Here is a 20,102-nt window from a genome sequence, read left to right as displayed (position 1 = left end):
ATGAGAAACTGCGGTGTTTAAAATAACATGCAGAGAAGTGATAAGCCGTGACAGAATAGTCTTCACTAGCTGTGCAATACTTACTTGCAACATGTGCAGAAGATTGAGCAATGTCATTTGTGATATGACTCTACTTATCTGAAACAGAGGAAATGAATAAACTTACTGTGCAGGCTGGGTCCTGACCCAGTTGACGTCCCTTTAGGGATGACGGGCATCAGAGCATGCTGTATTGCTATCTCCCACATTCGTGCCACATCAACGCCAATACCACTGGTGATAACACTGTTATTCAGTGGAACACTTGAGGGGTTTTCTATGTTTTCTCCAACATAATAAACTATATTTGCTGTGCTTATTTCAAAACAATGTGGATTGGCTCCTTGAGGCAGTAAAGTGAAAGTTTTTGCAGGTTCCAGAGACAAAATTTCAGACAATGGGATTTCCTAAAATGAAAAAATCTCTGTAAAGATTATCAACATATAAAACTAAAGCATGAACTTTATTTAACTAATTTATGATATTAGCTTTTAATGATGTGTTTCTTGTACAAACAAAAAGGCTCTTGTAACCTGAAACTCCATGGCACAGAGAACTGTTGATGGTAAAATACTGTTTCTTTCCAATACCAAAACCCTTCCATTTCCACAACATGCATTTTACATGTCCTTGTTAGCTGACACCTTTCTGATCTGAGACTTGCTTGTGAAAAGCAAAACACACATATGCAGCTTAAATAATGAAAGCAGAGATAAAAGTTATATTACTAGTGTACTTTAAATAAGTATCTATAAATTCAGCAATTTAGTCATTATATTCTACTGCTAGGAAAAAAAAAGAGAATGAATATTATTCCTTACTTTGTAATATTTGCTTCCAGTATCATTTTGAAAAAGTGTAACACATTTGCTGTCCAGTCTCCAGTAGTGTCGTTTCCTCTGCAAAGAAAAACAAGGGAAAAATATTTCTAGCATTTTCCACATGTATAAATAAAATGTTCATTTTTCAAAAGCATCAGTTCTAAAATATTTTGGTTAAGTTTGATGAAATGAATTGTGAATGATAAAGATTAATTTGCTATTACAAGCTTTTATGAGGACTTGATATTTGAGTTTAGGATTTAGAGGGCCACTCTGCTGTTTCAGTAATAACCTAACTCTGCTCAAACTGACCAAATTTCACAAATGTAAAATGTCACTCTGCTGTCTGCATTACATTCAGCACAATTTGCAAGAGGTATGCTGCTAAAAGAATAAACTTTCTTTTTGTATCAGTTATAACACCCCAGCTCACTTTAGAAGGCCACATGCTGAAGTTTTTATTCCTGTTTTAGCAGGTCAGAATGAAAATAACTCTTCTCTACATCTATTTTACAAAAGTCTCAATTCATCTAGCAGTAAGATATCTAGGAGACTGCCCATAAGGTGTTAACATTATTTTTTACTTCCTTCAGAATGTCTTCACATTTGGCTGCCTATGACACTGCAACTGACATTCCGATATTTTTCTGTGTGTTTTAACTGTGTCCTGTTTCTTACAAGCAGTGCCAGCCCTCAGTTATGACAAGCATCAGGACTGTAGGAATCACAAATCCTGTGAAAAATGCCTTACATGACTGACTGTAAATTATCAAAGTATTGTTAGGATTTGATTCTGGACTATCATATAGTATGCACAGTAAGACAGATCTTCCTTAACATTCCTTACCAGTGTGTCCTTGCTTGTATAGTGAACCATCCAACCCTCCTTCATTACTGTGCTACTTCTCCTTTTTGTGTGCTTCACAGATTGTACCACTCTCATTAGTGGAATATTGTTGCTGGTTGAAGGGCTTAAGAATAAATCAGTAAAGGCTTTTAAAAAGAAGATAACTTTGGACAGAAAGAAAAAAACACCTTTTAAATCAGAATATATATATATGTATACATGATATCCACAGCACTATCAGCACTATCAGACATAGACTGGACACTATTTTGTTTTGTCATTCCAAGTACCTTGAGACTATGAAGGAAAAAAATTGTAATGCTAGACAAGAAGAATGTCAGAGATCTTCTGAACATTTACAGCCACACATACACACACACACACTCTCCCAAAAATATTCCTACAGATGAGCTAAGAAGACAGGAAGATTATTACAGCCTCAGCTAGGGTGTGGAAGCCACAGCTCAAGCCTGTGCTATGCATGATTCAGACCAGTACTTGATCTTGAATCTCCCATAACCTAAGTAAACACTGTCCATCAGATTACTGTCCTGTGATCTTTCTTGGGTTCAAACACACAGTGAAGTTCTGATGGTTTACAGAGGAGAAAACGTGTCAGCTGACCTGCAGCGCATACCCTGGCAGGGCATCTGCTGGAACCTCTCAGAAAAAGGGATTTAAGCTAATACATTTTATCCTCAAACAGCTAAAGTGACATCCCATTGCCTTACACTCTGGTATATGCATGCTGAATTTTTCCATGACTCAGCTGACACACAGCATATCGGGAAGGCACAGGAACTCAACAGTATGCCTGACAGCACAATCAGATAAAATCTGGACTATCCAGTTGAAGAGGTTTAATAAACAGCCAAGCCCATCTTCCCAACTTCCTTGCTGTTGCGGTTAACCATTCCTAAAGCAGATTATGCATAATGAAACAAGGACTCATAATCTGCTCAATCATAAATGTCAATGCTTAGTTATTTCTGGCAGAACTTTTAAAGAGAGATGCTGCATTGTACCTGCAAACACAGCACAGAGAGCTCATGAGTTCTGCCCTGCTGGCAAAGCTGTTGGTGCAACAACACCAACAAAAAAGGGCAGAAACCACCCAGAAAAAGAATAATATCTTAAGTTTCCATAGTTTTTCTGACTGTGGATGTCTGCAGATGGTTCTGCTTCACTGTATTGCATCCTGGAAATAAAACATTTTAGGAACTGGTAATTTCCAATCAAAATGCAAAATGCGTGCTCTCTTAAAGCTTCATTAAGGCTGTAACATAGAGTTAACATCTCTATTTTGCCTAAAAATGATCAAATGATCTCCAGTCCCTATATAACTGTTCTTGTCTGTACTGACACCATAATTACCTTTTCATTTGCTTTTAATAGATCACTTAAAAATAATTAATGGACATGGGGACTACCCTTACAAATTTATTATTGCATACATAACAAAGCTATTACTGGAAATACAGGGGTGCTCCCCAACTAAGTAAAATAGGTACCTCGGTTATTGATGTTTTTATTAGGTATGTTTGGGTATTTGTATTTTGAAATATTACCAAAACACTCCTAGTAAGCAAAATAAAAGAGGAAACGCAGGTCAAACTGCGACCTGTGAAAGAAAACAATTCCATAATTCTTCAAGGTACAGATCCATTACATCAAGTAAATTACAGCTGAAAGGACCTTAATTCAATTTAGGTCCCCTGACAGTGAAAAATCCCTACTTTTTCCTTTCCAGTCTGTACAGTTCCAATAAGTGAATAATGCTTTTTCTTTTCTTCAGACATTGTTAAGGTAAGTTGCACAACTCAATTCCTATTTTCCTTCCCAATTAGTCATTTCAAGCCACTGATCTATTTTGGAACTTGCTTGAAACAGCTACTTAAACTTTGCTAAACTTTTCTTCTTTCTAAAAGTATCTGAAAATGCAAACAATTCCTCTAGAGCTGACTATTCCACAGTTTCCTTCTTTCACATTTATTCATTTATTTAAATGACCAGGTTTTGCACTTTTAGTCAGGGAAAAAATGCTCGGGAAAATAAATTTAAAAATTTGTTCTCTATTGCTTATGCACACATGAAGTTTCACAACATCATTTTCCAAACCAAGAAGACATGCAACAATTACTTGCACATTAGTTTTCAGTTGCTGCTTCAACTTGACAATAATTTTTAAGCTTAGCTTAAACTGCTTAATGCATATATTCAGTGAAGCAATCTCATTGCAATTTCAGAGCCACCATATATATCTCTAGCTCTCTGCATTCTCATGGAGTGAGAATACAGTCCATGTAGATTCCACTTGAGCCCTAGACATGATACTCACAAATAAATATAAAAGAAGATAGAAGGTATGCTTCCAGCTCACCTGATCATCCTGTTAGACTCATCGTGATCTGGATCAGCATCCTGCATTTCCCCGTTGTCACTATGGCATCCTGTCATTGACATCTCAGAATCATGAGTTATAGATTCTTCCATGTCATCTATAAACCCACTGTTTCTTTCACTGTCATTGTCATCACTCCCTTCTTCCATGACCACGTCAGACTCAGCCCCAGGACTAAGGAGATCTGAAATATCATTTCTGAAATTATTATCTAAAAGCATAAAATACTCCAATCACAACAATCTGACACATTTTGAGCTTCAGGAAAACTCAGGTTCTCTTTGGAACTCTATTGCCTGGCTCTACTCAGTATTCTATGTGTACTGGTGAAGTGTTGTTTTTAACCAGCCATTTAGAAAATCACTACAGAAAACTGGAATTTCTTATCCATGGACTTCTATAAAACAGTCTATATTCATAAGCTTTATTTCTGAGATCTTTGGGCAGATTTCCTCTATAGTTTGAATGTTGCATACTGGCTTGATGGCTGTTGGCAGGCTACAGCTGCAAACTGATGCTAGAGGAGCAGTAATTTCAAAACTAGGAATTCTGTAATATGATGATGACATGAAAATGAGCTATTGAAATAACTCCCAAGACAATTACTTATAATGTGAACATTTTTGAGGTAAAAAGACATTTCCTTTGCACCAGTGTTCTCTGTGAAGGCTGCACAATGTGGCACAATAATCCATACTACTGAGATAAGACGTCCCGACTTTAGAAAAGAAATATCAATAAGTATCAAAATGTCCAATGTCAGCAAAGAAAAAATAAAAATATTTAGGATTTAACTGATTTGACTATGACATAGTATTAATAATATCTTCCAGCTTATATTTGAATTATGTTAAAATTGCCAGTTTCAAGATTAGATATGTCTAAGTAAGATCAAAGTAAGAAATAACTTCTTATTGTATTCCTGGTTTTGAATGGATTTATCTGGAAGACAGAAAGGAAGAGAAAACTTTAAACTTATTTACCTGACTTACATTCCAAAAAGAAACAAACAAAACCCCAGAAAAACACCACCACCACCACGCCAAAAAAGGCATTTTGTTGAAACTCAACCTGCTGTTATATAGGCTGTGATCTAATATGTCAGAATCATCAGTCCTGTCAGAGTGTAAAGACAGAATTAGTTTTTCTGGGATGTTTGCAGTGTTTCAGAAAATTGAACGTTAAAATCACATGGAAGACACCAGATATTCTCACCAAGAAACTCTTGCCTAACTGTGGCTGTCAAGAACCTTCCTCCACAATGTTGATGATGCCCCAAAAGAAAACTGAACTGGCTGACAGCAAAATGTTTTGAATTGACGGCATTTCACTCAAATTGAAAGTGCACAGCTGAAAGGTTTATTTTGTATTTGTGTGATTAAGAGACACATTATACTTCATCTCCAGCAGAAACAGTCATTCAGTCATGACTGGCACTGACAATGCAAGGCTCTCTCTTTACTACCCTACACCACTTTTAAAATCTCTATTTTTAATAAATCCACAATCAATTAAAAATAACCTCCCACATTTAGTATATAATGTGTTTATTAATGAGACCATACTTGGATTTTTATTGCTTCAGCTCTTCCTTCACTTACTATTTTGGGGAAGATGTATCACACAGCAGATGGACAGAGTGACAGATACTGTATATTTTAAATGTGAAAGTAATGTGAACTAAATTACTGTAGAAACAGAAATGAGATACGAGGACAAAATTGCCTTCAATAATCCTAAGGACCCTATACCAGTCATTCAGGAGAAACAACTAAGAGTTCTACTGTGATGCTATAGATATCATACTCCAGATATTATTTGGTAGGGAAAAGCCAAATTCTATAAATTTTATGATGGAGAGTTTCGAGGAGTACACCTGGAGTAAGCTTGGAGTACATGTTCTCACCCCAATGGCTTTGCACAAGCTTTTCTACTCAGCTCTTCCTCAGAGAAACCATCACTGCCCATCAGCCTGGCACCAGATTCATGTGTAGGTGGCAAGTCAACAGAAGCAGTCTGTTGCTTGTGTGGCAAAGGTGGGGAAGGGGCACAGAGGATGAGTTGGAGGGATGAAGTTGCCTCAGATGGAAAGAACGAACTTCAAGGAGTAATTCAAACAAAATGTAAATTTTGTTCAATTACTCCAGCTGTCCAAAAACAGGGCTTGCCTTCTTGTCTTCTCTTAGTGCTTTTGACCAATCCTGTTTTGCACTCCTCTCTAAAACTGCACCTATGCTGGAAAAATGTTATCATTTATAAGCAGATTTAGTTACTTCCTCTGACTGCAAAATCTCAGGGAAAACTCTTCACTGTTATCAATGGAATTGATATTTCATGGTGTATGTTTAGCTCTTGGATTTGAAAATCAAGCCATAAACTTCCATAAGCATTATTACTTGCAGGCCTGAAGAAATACTTATGTTATGGGATACTTAATGGTGAAGTGAGGTATAACTGGTGTAAAGAAGGGAGGAAGGAAGGGAGGAAAGGAGGAAGGGAAGAAGGAAGGAAGGGGGAGGAAGGAAGGAAAAATAATAGTAACAGGGACTCCAAGAGCCCAGTTCAAGGTGTATCAGATTGGACATGCAGTAGGAGTCCAACATCAACCTTCCAGAAAGTCATGAACCTCACCATGTTTCAAGCTGGATGCTCAGCATCTGAAATATTTTTGCCTACACTAATTGCCATTGAACAGAAAAACTTTGTAGTAATACAGTCCCACTCCTATGAGAAATACTATGAAAAATATTAAACATTCCTAATTTTGGAAACTTGGTATCTTTTCAATAAAGTTGAACACTGATTTAAAGTTTGAAAAAGGATGTCTAATAAGGCAATACTTCATTAACCCCAGAAGCAGTTTAGGCTGACAACTTAACATGGCAATGTGCATTACAAACTGAACACTTCACCACACTTCTCATTCCCTTATCACATAGAGAAGTGACATTTTCAAGGCAATCAACAGCTCATCTACAACCACCCTTTTTTTTTTCTCCAGTACCGTCTGTCAAGCCTACCCATACTTTCCTACACTTGACACAAAACCGACAGCACATGTATGGGAAAATCAGCACATATTCAAGCCTTTAGTTCTGGCGACTGATACAATTAGTTCTACACCAATGGTAAGCAGTTCTTCCAGGTATACTTTTCCTTTTGGGGAAGATTATCCTAAAACAAATGCTTCCCTCCCTCCCAGCCCCTCAGATTAAAAAGCAATTTGATGCTCATATCTGACAAGGTGAATGCCAGCTTCTCAGGTGTGTGGCTTTCTGCTTTATTTTGGCATTCTGCATTCAACAGGCCGCCCAGCAGTTTTGCTGCTGATACCACCTCTGCCTGTCTGTCAGTGACACCTATTTGGAGGACACATGCTCTGAGCTGATGGCATGTGACCCACTTGTAGAGTTCCTATTCCTCCTACACTTCATCTTCAATGTAACAAAGAAATATTGCAGAGGAAAGGCCACTCCCAAGCAATGAAAAAATCTGTCTTTGTAAATGTCGCAGTTTTACATTTGTCCTTTATTTAACTGATGGTTTAAACAAGGACAGAAACAATTGTTACGGCAACTTACCTCCATTAATGGCAACTTCCCCCAGGCAGTTATTTGGCACTTTAGGAGCACAGCGTTTGTGACAGTTGAATCTACAGTCTGACAAGGAAAAAAAGGATACGGTAAAACTATTTTTTCTTTTTCTATGATACAATTATATTTTTTTCCTGATATCCAGCCTGTAAACGTCAAGCCATACTGTTTCACTAATACAATATTAATGAGTCCAGAGAGCACTCCTTAGCCTGGCTGCACGCCACCTGCCAGTGACAGGGAGAGGATGAAGATGCTGAAAGTGTTCTTCCCTGCGGGGAAAGGAAAGCAGCACTGAGGGTAGCTCCGTGGAGGCACTGGCTGCAGCCAAAGTGTCTGCTAGCTCTTGTAGGGAAGTGACTGGGAGACAAGAGCACTTGGCTGCAAAGCCAGAGCTGCTCTTCCAGTGAAGGCAGCAGACTGGGCTGCAGTATATCCACTGCAGCTTAAGAGATCAACTACATATCCAATGCCGAGGACTGAAAATTGAAACAGCAGAACCCTAGCCAACAACTGAGAGAAAATATTTGTTCTCTACATCTCAAGGCAACTTCTACACAACTTTCAGTGGAGGGTTCCTTCAATACCCTTCTTATTTTTCAGGTGTTTTTATTTCCCTCTATCTTTACTTTTTCATATGCGTAAGTAGCACTTTAGTAGATGTCATCTTAACTGTTTTCTTTTGGCTTATGAACACATTTTACTTAAACTAACAGCTGTAATTTATTATCACACCTCGAAAAGCAAAGAGTCAGGCAGGAAGAAATATACTAAGGTTGTCCATAACCTTGTAATTATTTAACTTCAGATTGATCAAAAACCCAATTGAGGTACAGCAGTGCCAAACTGTAGGTAAATATTTTTGTAAAAAATCAGGTTCATATTTGCTTATGTCACTGGGATTCATAATGAACTGAAACAGGTGATGCCTTCATAAAGATTTTGCTTTAGTTAAATCACATCAGCATCACATCTTAAGCTAAAGGAATGCAACTTCATATTTTTGCAGGGTGTTAGTTTAAGGCAGCAACACAAAATCTACAGATTAATTCTATGAGAGTTATTGTTTATTTTAATAGAAGGAAGGTGATTTTAAGGATCTGTTAGCTGAGATGATCTAACACCATGGCATGCACAATGCTTCATATTCATGGGCACTCTAGTTGGCTGAGGTGAGCCAGTGATCTAGGCTACAATCCAGGGGGCTTGATTCACTTTGGCACCTACTAAGGTACAACACCAGGAGCCTTGAGAGCACATTAGTCACATTGAAAAAATGTGGTTTTAAGTTCTCATACAAGGTCATCTTATTTTATTTCCATTACAGCTCTCCCAAAACCCTGAACTGCTGGGACTCAGGCTTCAATTCAAGCATAAGACTGTAGATTGAAAACAATGAAGATAAGAATATAGTACTTATGTTAACTATGCTGCTGTACCTGCCTGTGAGTACACACTCACCTAGTGCCAAATACAAGTAAATTTACACCTGCATGAAAAAGATGCAAGCTACTGCAGATATACTGCAGCGTAAGAATGAACAGCCACGCAACCAGCTCCTGCAAAATAGCAATTACTGTAACTGACTCCAGCTGGATCCAATGTAATTGTACATGTGCCCACACCTACACAGTTCAGTGAGGAAATCACGAGTAAGTACATACCTCAAGTCATACTACTCAAACGTTAATTTACTAATTTTATTACACTTAGCTTTTATGTTCCTAAAGGGTGACTACTTACCTTTACACTGCAAACCCTGTCTAAAAATCCCTTTGAGAAGCTTCTTACAGTACTGGCAAACTGTTGGCCGTGTGTAAGAGTGGATGACAAAAGTGTGAGGCACTTTAACCTTGGAGAGTAAGATCTTGTCTAGCTGAATAGGTCGTCCAATGTAGGACTGTGAATTTGATCTCTTCTCTCGCCCACTGAATGATTCTGATGGCGTCTTTTGCTATGAAATACATAAAAAGAACATTTGAAATAACCATGATGCATTCATTTTTAAACTAATATCATATTCACATATACCTGCCTGAAGAACAGTAACTCATACGTCATAAAAAGTAACATAAATGCTTTTAACCACTAACAGAACATGCAACATACCCTCTCTCAGACTGCTTTTGAAAAAGTGAAATGGTATCAATATATTTGCCAACACTAATATCATACATTTCACATTGTGGTTGAAAAAGGTTTTTATTTAAAAAACACCATATTTTTATCAAAATTTAAATATTCATTAAAGATTTCTCAGAAAAGCATTTTGTGTTTGATAAAAACACAAACCTCTCTTATTTTATGTTTTATGTAAAAGGTAACATTGAAAGGCTGCATTTTTTGTACGAACATTAATAAAATTATTAACTTATTCAATGTGCATGCAGGTTTTTGATAGACAACAGATTAGTATTTTTCATCCCTTCAATTTATAACTTTTGCTATCACTAACCTTACCACATTCAGATTATGCACAATAGATCACAATAGGCATTTATATATATAGCATATATATAAATATGTATGAAGTGAGACACACAGTCTAAAGTATGGAATCAAAAGAATTCCTCAAACAAATGAGTTACCTTAGTTTCTCCTCTAAATTCATTTAGATGTAAATATGCTAATTGCCCCAGAAAATAACTGACCCAGAAAACTGCTTTATCCTAAGAATTGCCCTTGAGAAACAACCAAGCTACACCCACAGTTAACAATGAAAGGAGAAAAAAGTTACAAGATGCAGCTTGATCATTTAAGACTCAGCATTTTCTTGCCATCATCTGCAAGTAATCTGATAACAGAAGACTAGAAAATGAGTCATCCCCCAGTGTGCCTGCACAGTTCAAGAAGTTGTAGTAGCTGAAACTTCAGATTGGCCTACCTGGAAAAACTGTTCTGTTTCAAAGTAATAATGTTATAGGAAATTCTACAGCTAAGAAGGCTGATTATTATTTTGTGGTCACAAAAATATAAAACTACATTTCTGTATGCTTCTGTCTGAGAATCTTGGAGTAAAGAGGAATTTGAAAGTCATTTTGGTGGCAGAAGAACCTAAGGAGGTGCAGACTTTGCCTTCATAGTGTATTGCCATATGAAGAAAAAAAAAGTTTCCTCCTTCCAAAGATCAGGTAGGTTTCTTATTGTGAAGATCATTCTTTTTTCTTTTGGTTATACTGCAGTACTATCTGTCTTTCCAAGGACACTTATGTAGTAGATTTGCTGAACATTAGAGCTACCCTGCATCAGTGTCAACATCACATGCTCATCCACTGTATATAAATGCAGTTCTGTCGAATCAAGAAGAAATATGCAAAATACATTGTATGAGCCAGGTGCATGTGGTGACCATAAACAAACTGTATAAGAAAGCATCTGTCTCTTCTTCATCGTAAATCATGGTGGAAAACAAAGAACACCCAGCCAAACCTAAAAACCAAACCAGACTCACTTTAGGATAAAATTTATTTAATATATGTTAATTAGCAACATTGTTTACGTAAAATTTCCAAGGCAGATTCCATTAAGTCTTGTGAAATCAACATGAACAGGACTTTGGAAGGAAGGGCGGAAGCCCAGCAGGAAGGAAGAACGAGCCTACACATACAGCACAAACTGCATTGCTCAGCTTGTGCAAACTACCTGTAAATGACAGCCCTCAGTACCTGCGGACAGGACAAAGCTCACAAGAGGAGCCAGAAATACTTAGGTGGCCCTTTCACTGTCGAATAGCGACAGTTCCGGCCCAGATTGACGCTACTTCAATCTTCATGCAGTGCCTTGTAAGTTAGACATTCTCAACCCAGTGCTATGGTCAGATACCTGGCTCTGAATTTCCTCTTCAGTGCTCATAATAAGAACACTTATATATGTGACATATTACATTTTAATGTAAGTATTTTCTTTTTGAATAAAGTAATTCTTTAATGGTTTGCTTTAATTCTAATCACTACCTGCAAGGCATTAGTCACAAAGCTTTGCTGTCTTTACCTTGAATATGGACATTTAGTAGATTTTTCATGTTGTGACACTATTCTCGTAAAATGTACTTTAATTGAAAAGGAGTAAGAATTTCTAACGGGAAAGAGTACTACAGTTTGCTTTTGCAGTTGTCACTGCAACAAATTAATATTTCAGTTTACTGTTCTTAACACTAGAGCTACTTCTTGACAATCTTACTCATGCCTGAAGTACAAGTGATCCAAACATCTCCTCACATTATGATCTCACTTAGAACCCTATCTAATATCACCTAAACTAAATCTACTTTGTATTGTCATTCTTTGACTTCATTTTCCAAATTATTGCCAAATCAAAAAATATTTTTGCAACTGAATACTGCTAAAAGCTTTTTAAAAGTCCAAATTACGTCTAGTTAACTTCATATTCAAAGGATTTTAGAAAGCTGGGTCAGCCCCATTTTCCTCACCAAATGCTTTGCAGGTTTCAGAAACCTCAGTGGTATTGCTGAAATGTACTGAGACTAATCTTAGGCACTTATATGACTAAAAGAGAGAGACAAGCTTCCCTACAGCTTTGGCTCTGATCACTGAGATGTGCTGCCTAGATGATGTCTGATCAAATCTCAGGTGTGGTACACTATGGGTTTCAGACAAATTACTTGCTATAGTTTTTGCTCTTTCAGTTTGATGGCACGTTTTTCAGTTTTAATGTGCTAGTATATGCTTCTGAAAAGTTCAGAGAAAATGTTAGGGTGGACAAAAAGTTAATTCTATGTGCTCTATATTGACTCAGTCTTTTCTGAAGGATAATTCTGCAACAGTCATTCATCATACCATCAGCTTTGATCAAATATCAAGCTACCTTTGATGAAGCTTTTTTATTGCTCTTCATTAAACTTGTTTCTTGAAACTTCTATCAGTCAACACAGTTATAATTTTTGAAGGATTTATTTCAAATCTCACTTCACATGGCTGCTGCCTAATGTTAGAAAATAGGTGATCAATTATATTTTTGCTAGTAATTTAGAAGTGTTCTCTACAGATTCAAGCAGAAATGGATACTAAACAAAAGGTAAAACATTAGAAGACCTAGTGCAGGACATCAATTGTCCAGACCAGTCCCCACCTTAATTTTCTAATGTGATTTTAATATTTACACTGCTGCTTATATTTCTGCTAAAAATAATGTACTGAGAATGCATAACAAGCTCAAAGATAAACAAACACAACAATTTCACCATCTTCACCTCAAAACAAGTGACATGAAGTAAGTAGGCCTAAACTTAACTCTAACAAATTCTTTGCAGGCAATATCTGTCAGCTCTTCCATTCACAGTCATGTTTACACAAAAAGTATGTCATCTTTGCCAGTCTGCAAGCACTAGGCTGCTATGCAATAGCAGTGTAGTACACCATGTAGCACACTGGCAATTACTTATTTGCAGTACCTTCAGGTCAAGTAAAAGGTAAAGTTGATTTTCACTTTCTCCCATACTAGAAAAGACATCAGCAGCCATGGATCCAGCCTCTCTCCTGCATGGTCAGGCCTGATATGATGGACTTGCACTCCTTCCCTCTTCCAACTGGAGGCAATGGGACCCTCTGCTTCTGCTCAGAGGTAGGAAGGGAACGGAAGCTGGTGACAAAGGACTCATGACTGATTGGGAGAAGGAATGCTTTCTCCATACTGCCATTGACGAGCTTCTCCTCTCAATATCTTCCAAAACTCCTGTCAATATCCCTTAACTTTAACTTCCAGCACTCCCAGCATCAGACAGATACCACAACTTAAAGCCCCTGAAAGGAAACCAGGAACTATCCTGTTTTCACTGCAAATGCAAAAATCTCTTCCACAAAGCACCTTCTCCTTCAGCCAGTCTGCCTGGTTTGTTAGAAAGATAAATTAGTTTTTCCTGGTAGTCAGCCAGATTACTGACTCAGCAAATCTGGAAACTTCCCAGGAAATCATTGCTTAACTGGATTACACTATGGAAACTAACAGCCTGCACTGATCCAAACACTAAACAGTCCTTTAGAACAATCATCTCAGCAAGGTAGTTTATACTTTAACAGCTCAAAATATTAATTTCCAAGTGACAAACATGAAGAATCACGTGCAGATATTTAACTGAATGAATGGCCAAGCAAGCCAGTGACACTGATCACATCCAGAGACTTCAATTAAATGATGCCTTAAACTACGAGACTATCTAATAGAATCCAGCGTTTCCTTACTCTTTTATTTTGAAAAAAAAAAAAATTATTCCAAGAAAGGAGAGGTGCCAAGCTTTTCCCCAGCATGGGGCATTCTGTGTGACTCTTACTAGCTGATGCATTGCCCTCCTCCTTGTTCAATTTGTTCAAATTTTTTGAATAGGTAGACTGAAGCTGCCTAAGGTTTATTTGCTGAGCTTTATTAAAAGGTATTCAAGGACACAAGAAGTTCATCTGCAGTAGCCAGAAGCAAAGTGATTGTGCAGAATCCTGTCATTGTAGGGAGACATCCTCCATGTAACTGTTACTCCAAAGGTAAAATCCCTCAGCAGGAGATCCCTCTGTCTGTCTTTTTATCTTGTTCAAATCTATTGCAAAATACAACTAAGAAACTGAAATAAATACTGATTCCCTGCCAATGGATTCAGCTGTTATCACCTGGGTGAGTTTGACTGTCTTCTAGCACTACTTCTACCCCCCAAGGCACAGAAATCAAAGAAACCTTAGGGAGACACTGAAAGGCCTAATGAGAAGCAGTAAAGCTGACTACCTGCATGCAGTTGGCCTCTTGGGAACAAATACAAGGAACAACCATACAACCCAGCTACACAGGCTGGCCTAAAACATTAAACAGACTGCTGTTTGCTTGACTTCTTTTAAAGAGTTTCGACAGTCCCACTAAAAATGTCCAAGGGCTTCTGACAAAACTTTGCTGAAGTTTCATGTTTTAGAAGAGTCCGAAAAGAAATACTTAAATTTTGACATTTAATCATCTTATTTTAAATCACGCTTGTGGAAACAAATTCAAGTCAGTGAACCTCACTCAGAAGAGAACAGGCTACACATCCTATATTCTCCTAAATATATAATTTTTCAAAACTGTTCACGAAGAAGTGCTAACCTTTTGCAGGCTCAATATCTAAAAAGTACTGTGACATTATTCCTGTACTTATAACTGAGATATTAAATAAAAAACAACACAGGTATTCCTACATTTTTGAAATGTTTGTGTTAACAAAAGAAGTAAACTACCATGAACTAGTTTTTTTTTAAATTTATATACTTGGACAACTGAGAAAGTGATGTATATTTAAAAAAAAAAAACAAAACAAAACACACCACAAACCAAACCAAACCAAAAAACAACAAACAAACCAGCTGTAACTGTCCACATGAAGTTTCATTTTTAGCATTTTCTTCCTATATTGAAGTCAGAGGATAAAGCCTTAATAAAAAGTTCATATACAATTTCTTCACAGGAAGCTACTGTCAAAAGAGGTGCTAGACATCTATGTAACCACAGGAACCATGTTTTTAATGCAATGGAAATGTTGACTTTCTTTTACAAATTAAACTATGTGACTGTAATTAAGTGAATTCAAGGAAACAAATCTTCAGTTAAATATACTGAAATACCACAGTTAGAATGCAATCAACTGTGTTGTCTTTCGAGGCTTCTTGCACTCTTTAAGTCAAGTGTACAATTTAATCCTACAAGTACGACAGTTAGATAGCTATGGTCTGAAAAACACTTGAGTCTTACATGTGTAAACACATTGAAGAACTGATTTCAGTACAAGCTGTTAATATTAAACTATCCACAGATGGAAATTATTATGTACCCTGTTCCTCCACTCAGACATCAATACCAGCAAACAGTGGTTTGAATACTGTCTGTAACCTGTCTTATTTTGTAAAGTAACAAGAGAAGATTACTGGGTTTCAGCAGTCCTTGTGTAACTACTATAACTTCTCAGAGCCAGGGATTTTCCAAAACAAAAGCCCCGTGCTGACAAAGGATTTGCTCATGACAGCACACATAGTAGGGCTTATATAGCTCAAAGTTTTTTTCTGCATCTTACAGACATGAGTTTCTTCAATAATATGAAGTTTACTTTGACCTTCTATTATGTGCTTCATAATTTGAAGTATAATAATTTAAAGTAACACGTTATTTTCAGGTAAGTTTCTTGCACTACTAGAATGCCCATATCATAAGCTGGACTCAGCAGTTCAGTTGTGCCTAGAACTTGTGCATAGAACTAATAAGAAAGAGGAAAAAAAAGGGCACATAACATGACACAAAGGTGGTATAGCCAAGTTGCAATTCAAGACAAAATCATTCAGAGAGTCTTTGTACAATTATGGTTCACACCATGACATATTAATATTCCTTTGACTTTGTCTCTACACTGTCATTATAGAATCAGGGATAACCAGCAGGCCTCTGGTCTTAACCACAGCCACTGGTTTGGAAAAAGTTTTGACATTGGACAGAGGAAGTCTAGACATATCAGCCTGGTGAGGCTTGTCAAAAGGGAGGAAGTTTGGGGGCAGTAAATTGTTATCAATAAGAAAAACAAGCTTATATATTAGAAGGGAAAGCACCACTGAACATATTTGGGCCAGGTAACTGGAGATAAAATGTTGCCTCTATATTCTTCAAAATACAAACTGCACTTTGGGATCTTCGCCATTTCACAAGACCCAGCACAAACATTAATGATGTTTCAGAGATGCTATAGGAAAAAAAAAAAGTGTGTTGCAGGGTTTGCCACTTTTTTATATTTTCAATACATACAAACCCTTTTGTCAAGTACTTAGAAATTTCAAAAACTTAGCTCTGAGTTTATGTTTGCTGAGACGTACCATACACTCCTAAAGAATTCCAACTGGGACAGTCACAAAGCGTCTACAACTCCTCAGTTTAAGCCATGGTGGCTTATATTGAAGGAACATAAGCTGACAACTACTATTATTGTATGTCTTTCCTAAAAACACAATAGGGGATTTAAGAACAAGTAGCTATTACCTGAGGACAAGAACAACCTGAACTTCTCTCCTCTTCCAAGCTGCAGAATCAAATACTCACTAAACCTCTCCAAGTTCTCACAAACAAGTTGCATTCACAAACATCAGTGGACATGGCATATATGAAATTTCAGAACATGTATATCTTAAGCTTTTTACCATTTTCTCTTCTACCTATCTTCCTAGATATATGGAAAATATTAGGTACACAACTGATCCAATACTTATTGCTTTCCTAAATATGCATATTTTAAATTAAAATAATTGGCTCAATCACGTTTTAGGTCTCATCTAGCTGTAATGAACTTCTGAAACAATCATATTGTGACAAATTAGATCAGAAAAGCTCTAATGTAGTTTGAGTTAGTTACAAGAACCTCAGTACTACAGTATTCAGTGCACGACAGCTAATACAGGAACTACTATTATTTTATGGCCCAGTAACGTGTAAAGTAAGCCATTCCAACGTTACTTTCTTTATCCTACCATGTTTTAATTCAGGGTTCAGTTGGACTTGGAATGTCACAGACAGGCAATGCTTTAAGAAAAAATGTGAACCTCATTTTAAATAGTTTTTGTTGAGTTGTTTTTTACCTTGAATATATTTTAATATTTTAAGTTAATTGTACAAAAGCAAGAATACTAAAAAATGATACCTAAAATATTGTGGAAATAAATTAAATTCCTGTTTAAACACTTAACTTTCAGTGCCAGACTCACTTGACTTCTTGATTCTCAGTTCTGTTCAGTGTATAACCCGACATTCACCTGGTGAATCCGGCACTAAATCAATATTAATGTTACTTAGGATGGGTTTAGTTCACAGCCAATATTTTACACTTTTATTATTTTTAAATAACATCTAGATTTTGGACCTCAAAAAATTTTCAGGAGCACTCCTCAAAACAGCACAGGGTATTTTATTAAACAAACAAGCACACTGAATATAAGTTCCCAATTGACAGAGAGGAATGTGCAGGCCACATCACTGGAGCACAGAAGGATAACTTGGGGTGACAAGAATAGAACATAACTGTGAGTGATATTAATTCAGAGTTAACTTGAGTGCCTTTCTTCAAGAGGAAATATTAATTTTGCTTCTGAGGATCTTCATCTAATGAACTCTAGCCATTAGAAAAGGACTCCTACTAATTACAACTGGCTTAAGGCACAAAGCAGCTCTTCTTTAACCCCTCCCTCAAGGGCTCCTTTTTTCCAGTCCAGTTAGCTGGGGAGGCATATGAGGCTCCACAGGGACTGAACTGGGAAAAGGAGATGTGTGTTCTGTCTGAGTGTGGAACAGAAAGGCTTCATACACTGGAAATTTTTGAGCCACTGGAAAGGAGGACTCCGAATTTCAATGGGGAAGAGAAAAGAGCAGCTGTAGTAAGAGCTGGGTAAAAGGGAAGAAAGGGAAAATGGCCAGCTACAACTCAAGGCAATTCCCTCCCAGAGAATCTAATGTCCTAGTTCTGTAAAATCACTCTTCTATATATAGCTGAGAAGCCTCAAGCCAGCTCTGCTTAAAACAAATCTACAGAGGCAGGCAACACCTGGTGCTTTGTATTCTGTCAGTGATAAGTAGATAGCCTTTTTAAGGAAAATTATTTAAACTTCAAAATATTTAGTAAAAATAAATCCTGATTCTGCATCAAAAAGCAAAGATAATATGTGAATAACTCTGTAATATTACATTTACCTGTGCTCCGTAAGACACAGCATTCCTATTTTAAATGTAAAAGTTAGCTAGGTTTTTTCCGAGAAATCACTTCCAATGTGTCTATAAAATTACCTTAACGCATTAACATCCATTGCTTCCAGAAGAATGAATAAAAATTACCAAAATAATAGAAACATATATATAAATAGAAATAAAATTATATTGTGTTGTGCAAACGTATTTTGAAGTAAAAACATAGATGGTTACCATATTTGTTTTTTACTAAAGAAAGACAATCTTGTTCTTCCTCCAGATGATACCTTTATTTTTTTTTCATTAGTCATTTTAATTACCGTTAATTTAGGGTAATTCATCACCATTCAGATTGATGGATTCATTATTTTTCAGATAGCACATACTTAGATTAAAATTATCTTAGACATAGGGAACAGGGTTTTGTAATATGCCTGTTTGTATTGTTTTATTTGTGTTCTGTGGAGTTATGATTCTGGGGTACACTATGATAGTTAGGCACACTACAGTAAGTATATACGTCTTTCAGGAAGAGACAGTTATTTCTTTCAAAGAGATGGATATTTGGCCATGATAATCTTCATTTCAGCATAACAAAATATTCCTCAGATTAACTATGTAGTATTTCTAAATACGAAAACATTTCCAAAGCCTGCTCTTCTCTGGCTGCATCTCAAATATATGCTGCAAGGGAAAAATGTGAACATTTAACAGTTTCACAAACTTTTGTAACTTTAAACAAAAAACAAAGTTATTTAGAAAATCCATATTGAAAGCCAAAGAGGACAACCTTTGACATGAAGTACTCATTAAAAGAAATTTTTTTCCCATTTAGACTTTATATTTATATAGCTGTAACTTAGTTGTACACTGTTCATCTTTATTTCCAAAGAAATACATAATACTTGACTAGTTTTTGTTTATTTGTTTTTTAATGCAACTCTATTCTGAAAAAAAGGCTACTACACTGCATTATGGTATTAGAAGTGTTTTGCTGGTGAGCACCTAAAGGACATGTTTGTTCAGCTTAAAATAAAATGTTTATTTTCTACATTATTCCAGCAAATACCCAGTATTCTGAAAATAAAGTTAAAATTTTCTTCCCTTGTGTTACTACCAGTAAAAAGGGGCTTCAGTCCAACCAATGACCTCTATCAATTGCAAGAAATGAAAAAGCCACTTTTGTATTGAAATATTTTAATGTTAGCTAATTTTACTGTTTAGTATAAGAATTCTGACATTCACTTTGGAGTCTGAGCTTTGGACTTTAACACTGGGTATACTCTTTCTAAAAGAAAAACAAATGGTCTTGAGTTCTGAAGATTATAATATACTAATCTGATTAAATGTCTGCATTTCTTCACATTGAGACTGCTAATTTAAGGATTTTCATGATAGTATGCTAGGGAGTAGAGTAAATTCAGTACATACCTCATAGCCAGGGCTGACAGGAGACTGAGACAGGAAGTTGGAAAGAAGAAAAAAAAACAGAACAAAGAAATAAAGGGGAGAAAAAGACAGAAAATAATGTTACTTTAGAAGCAAGCATGAATGTGCGATTATTTACTGTCATTCTCTGTTATAAAGCAGAATGCGAAAGAATTGCATTTGAGCTATGAGAAGTAAAAATCTGGGTTACATAGCATCCTCCTAGTTCTACATGTTTTAGCATTTCTGTTGATGAGTTTTATACTAAGAAGTTAAGCATCAAAAAGGATATT

At 36.5% G+C, this 20,102-nt stretch overlaps 1 protein-coding gene across 6 annotated transcripts in view; it reads right to left on the bottom strand.

The window, feature by feature from the left end:
• PRKD1 (protein kinase D1) overlaps nucleotides 1-20,102 on the bottom strand; it is a 136,847-nt gene that overhangs the window by 20,311 nt on the left and 96,434 nt on the right. For 4 of the 6 annotated variants that reach the window (XM_082058856.1, XM_082058854.1, XM_082058858.1 and 1 more), the window contains 7 exons: nucleotides 19,813-19,836; nucleotides 9,445-9,655; nucleotides 7,690-7,767; nucleotides 4,088-4,292; nucleotides 1,708-1,831; nucleotides 861-938; nucleotides 167-446 (listed from right to left, as the gene is read on the bottom strand). In XM_082058856.1, the coding sequence (XP_081914982.1) occupies nucleotides 167-446; nucleotides 861-938; nucleotides 1,708-1,831; nucleotides 4,088-4,292; nucleotides 7,690-7,767; nucleotides 9,445-9,655; nucleotides 19,813-19,836 (1,000 nt within the window). The remainder of the gene's footprint in view (nucleotides 1-166; nucleotides 447-860; nucleotides 939-1,707; nucleotides 1,832-4,087; nucleotides 4,293-7,689; nucleotides 7,768-9,444; nucleotides 9,656-19,812; nucleotides 19,837-20,102) is intronic. The other 2 variants (XM_082058857.1, XM_082058855.1) reach the window with 1 other exon arrangement.

The sequence above is a fragment of the Streptopelia decaocto genome (genome assembly GCF_964273445.1).
Source record: "Streptopelia decaocto genome assembly, chromosome: 7".
NCBI classification, from domain to species: domain Eukaryota; kingdom Metazoa; phylum Chordata; class Aves; order Columbiformes; family Columbidae; genus Streptopelia; species Streptopelia decaocto.
The sequence above is the reverse complement of the archived record's forward strand: the minus strand, read 5'-3'. Positions and strand labels throughout refer to the sequence as shown.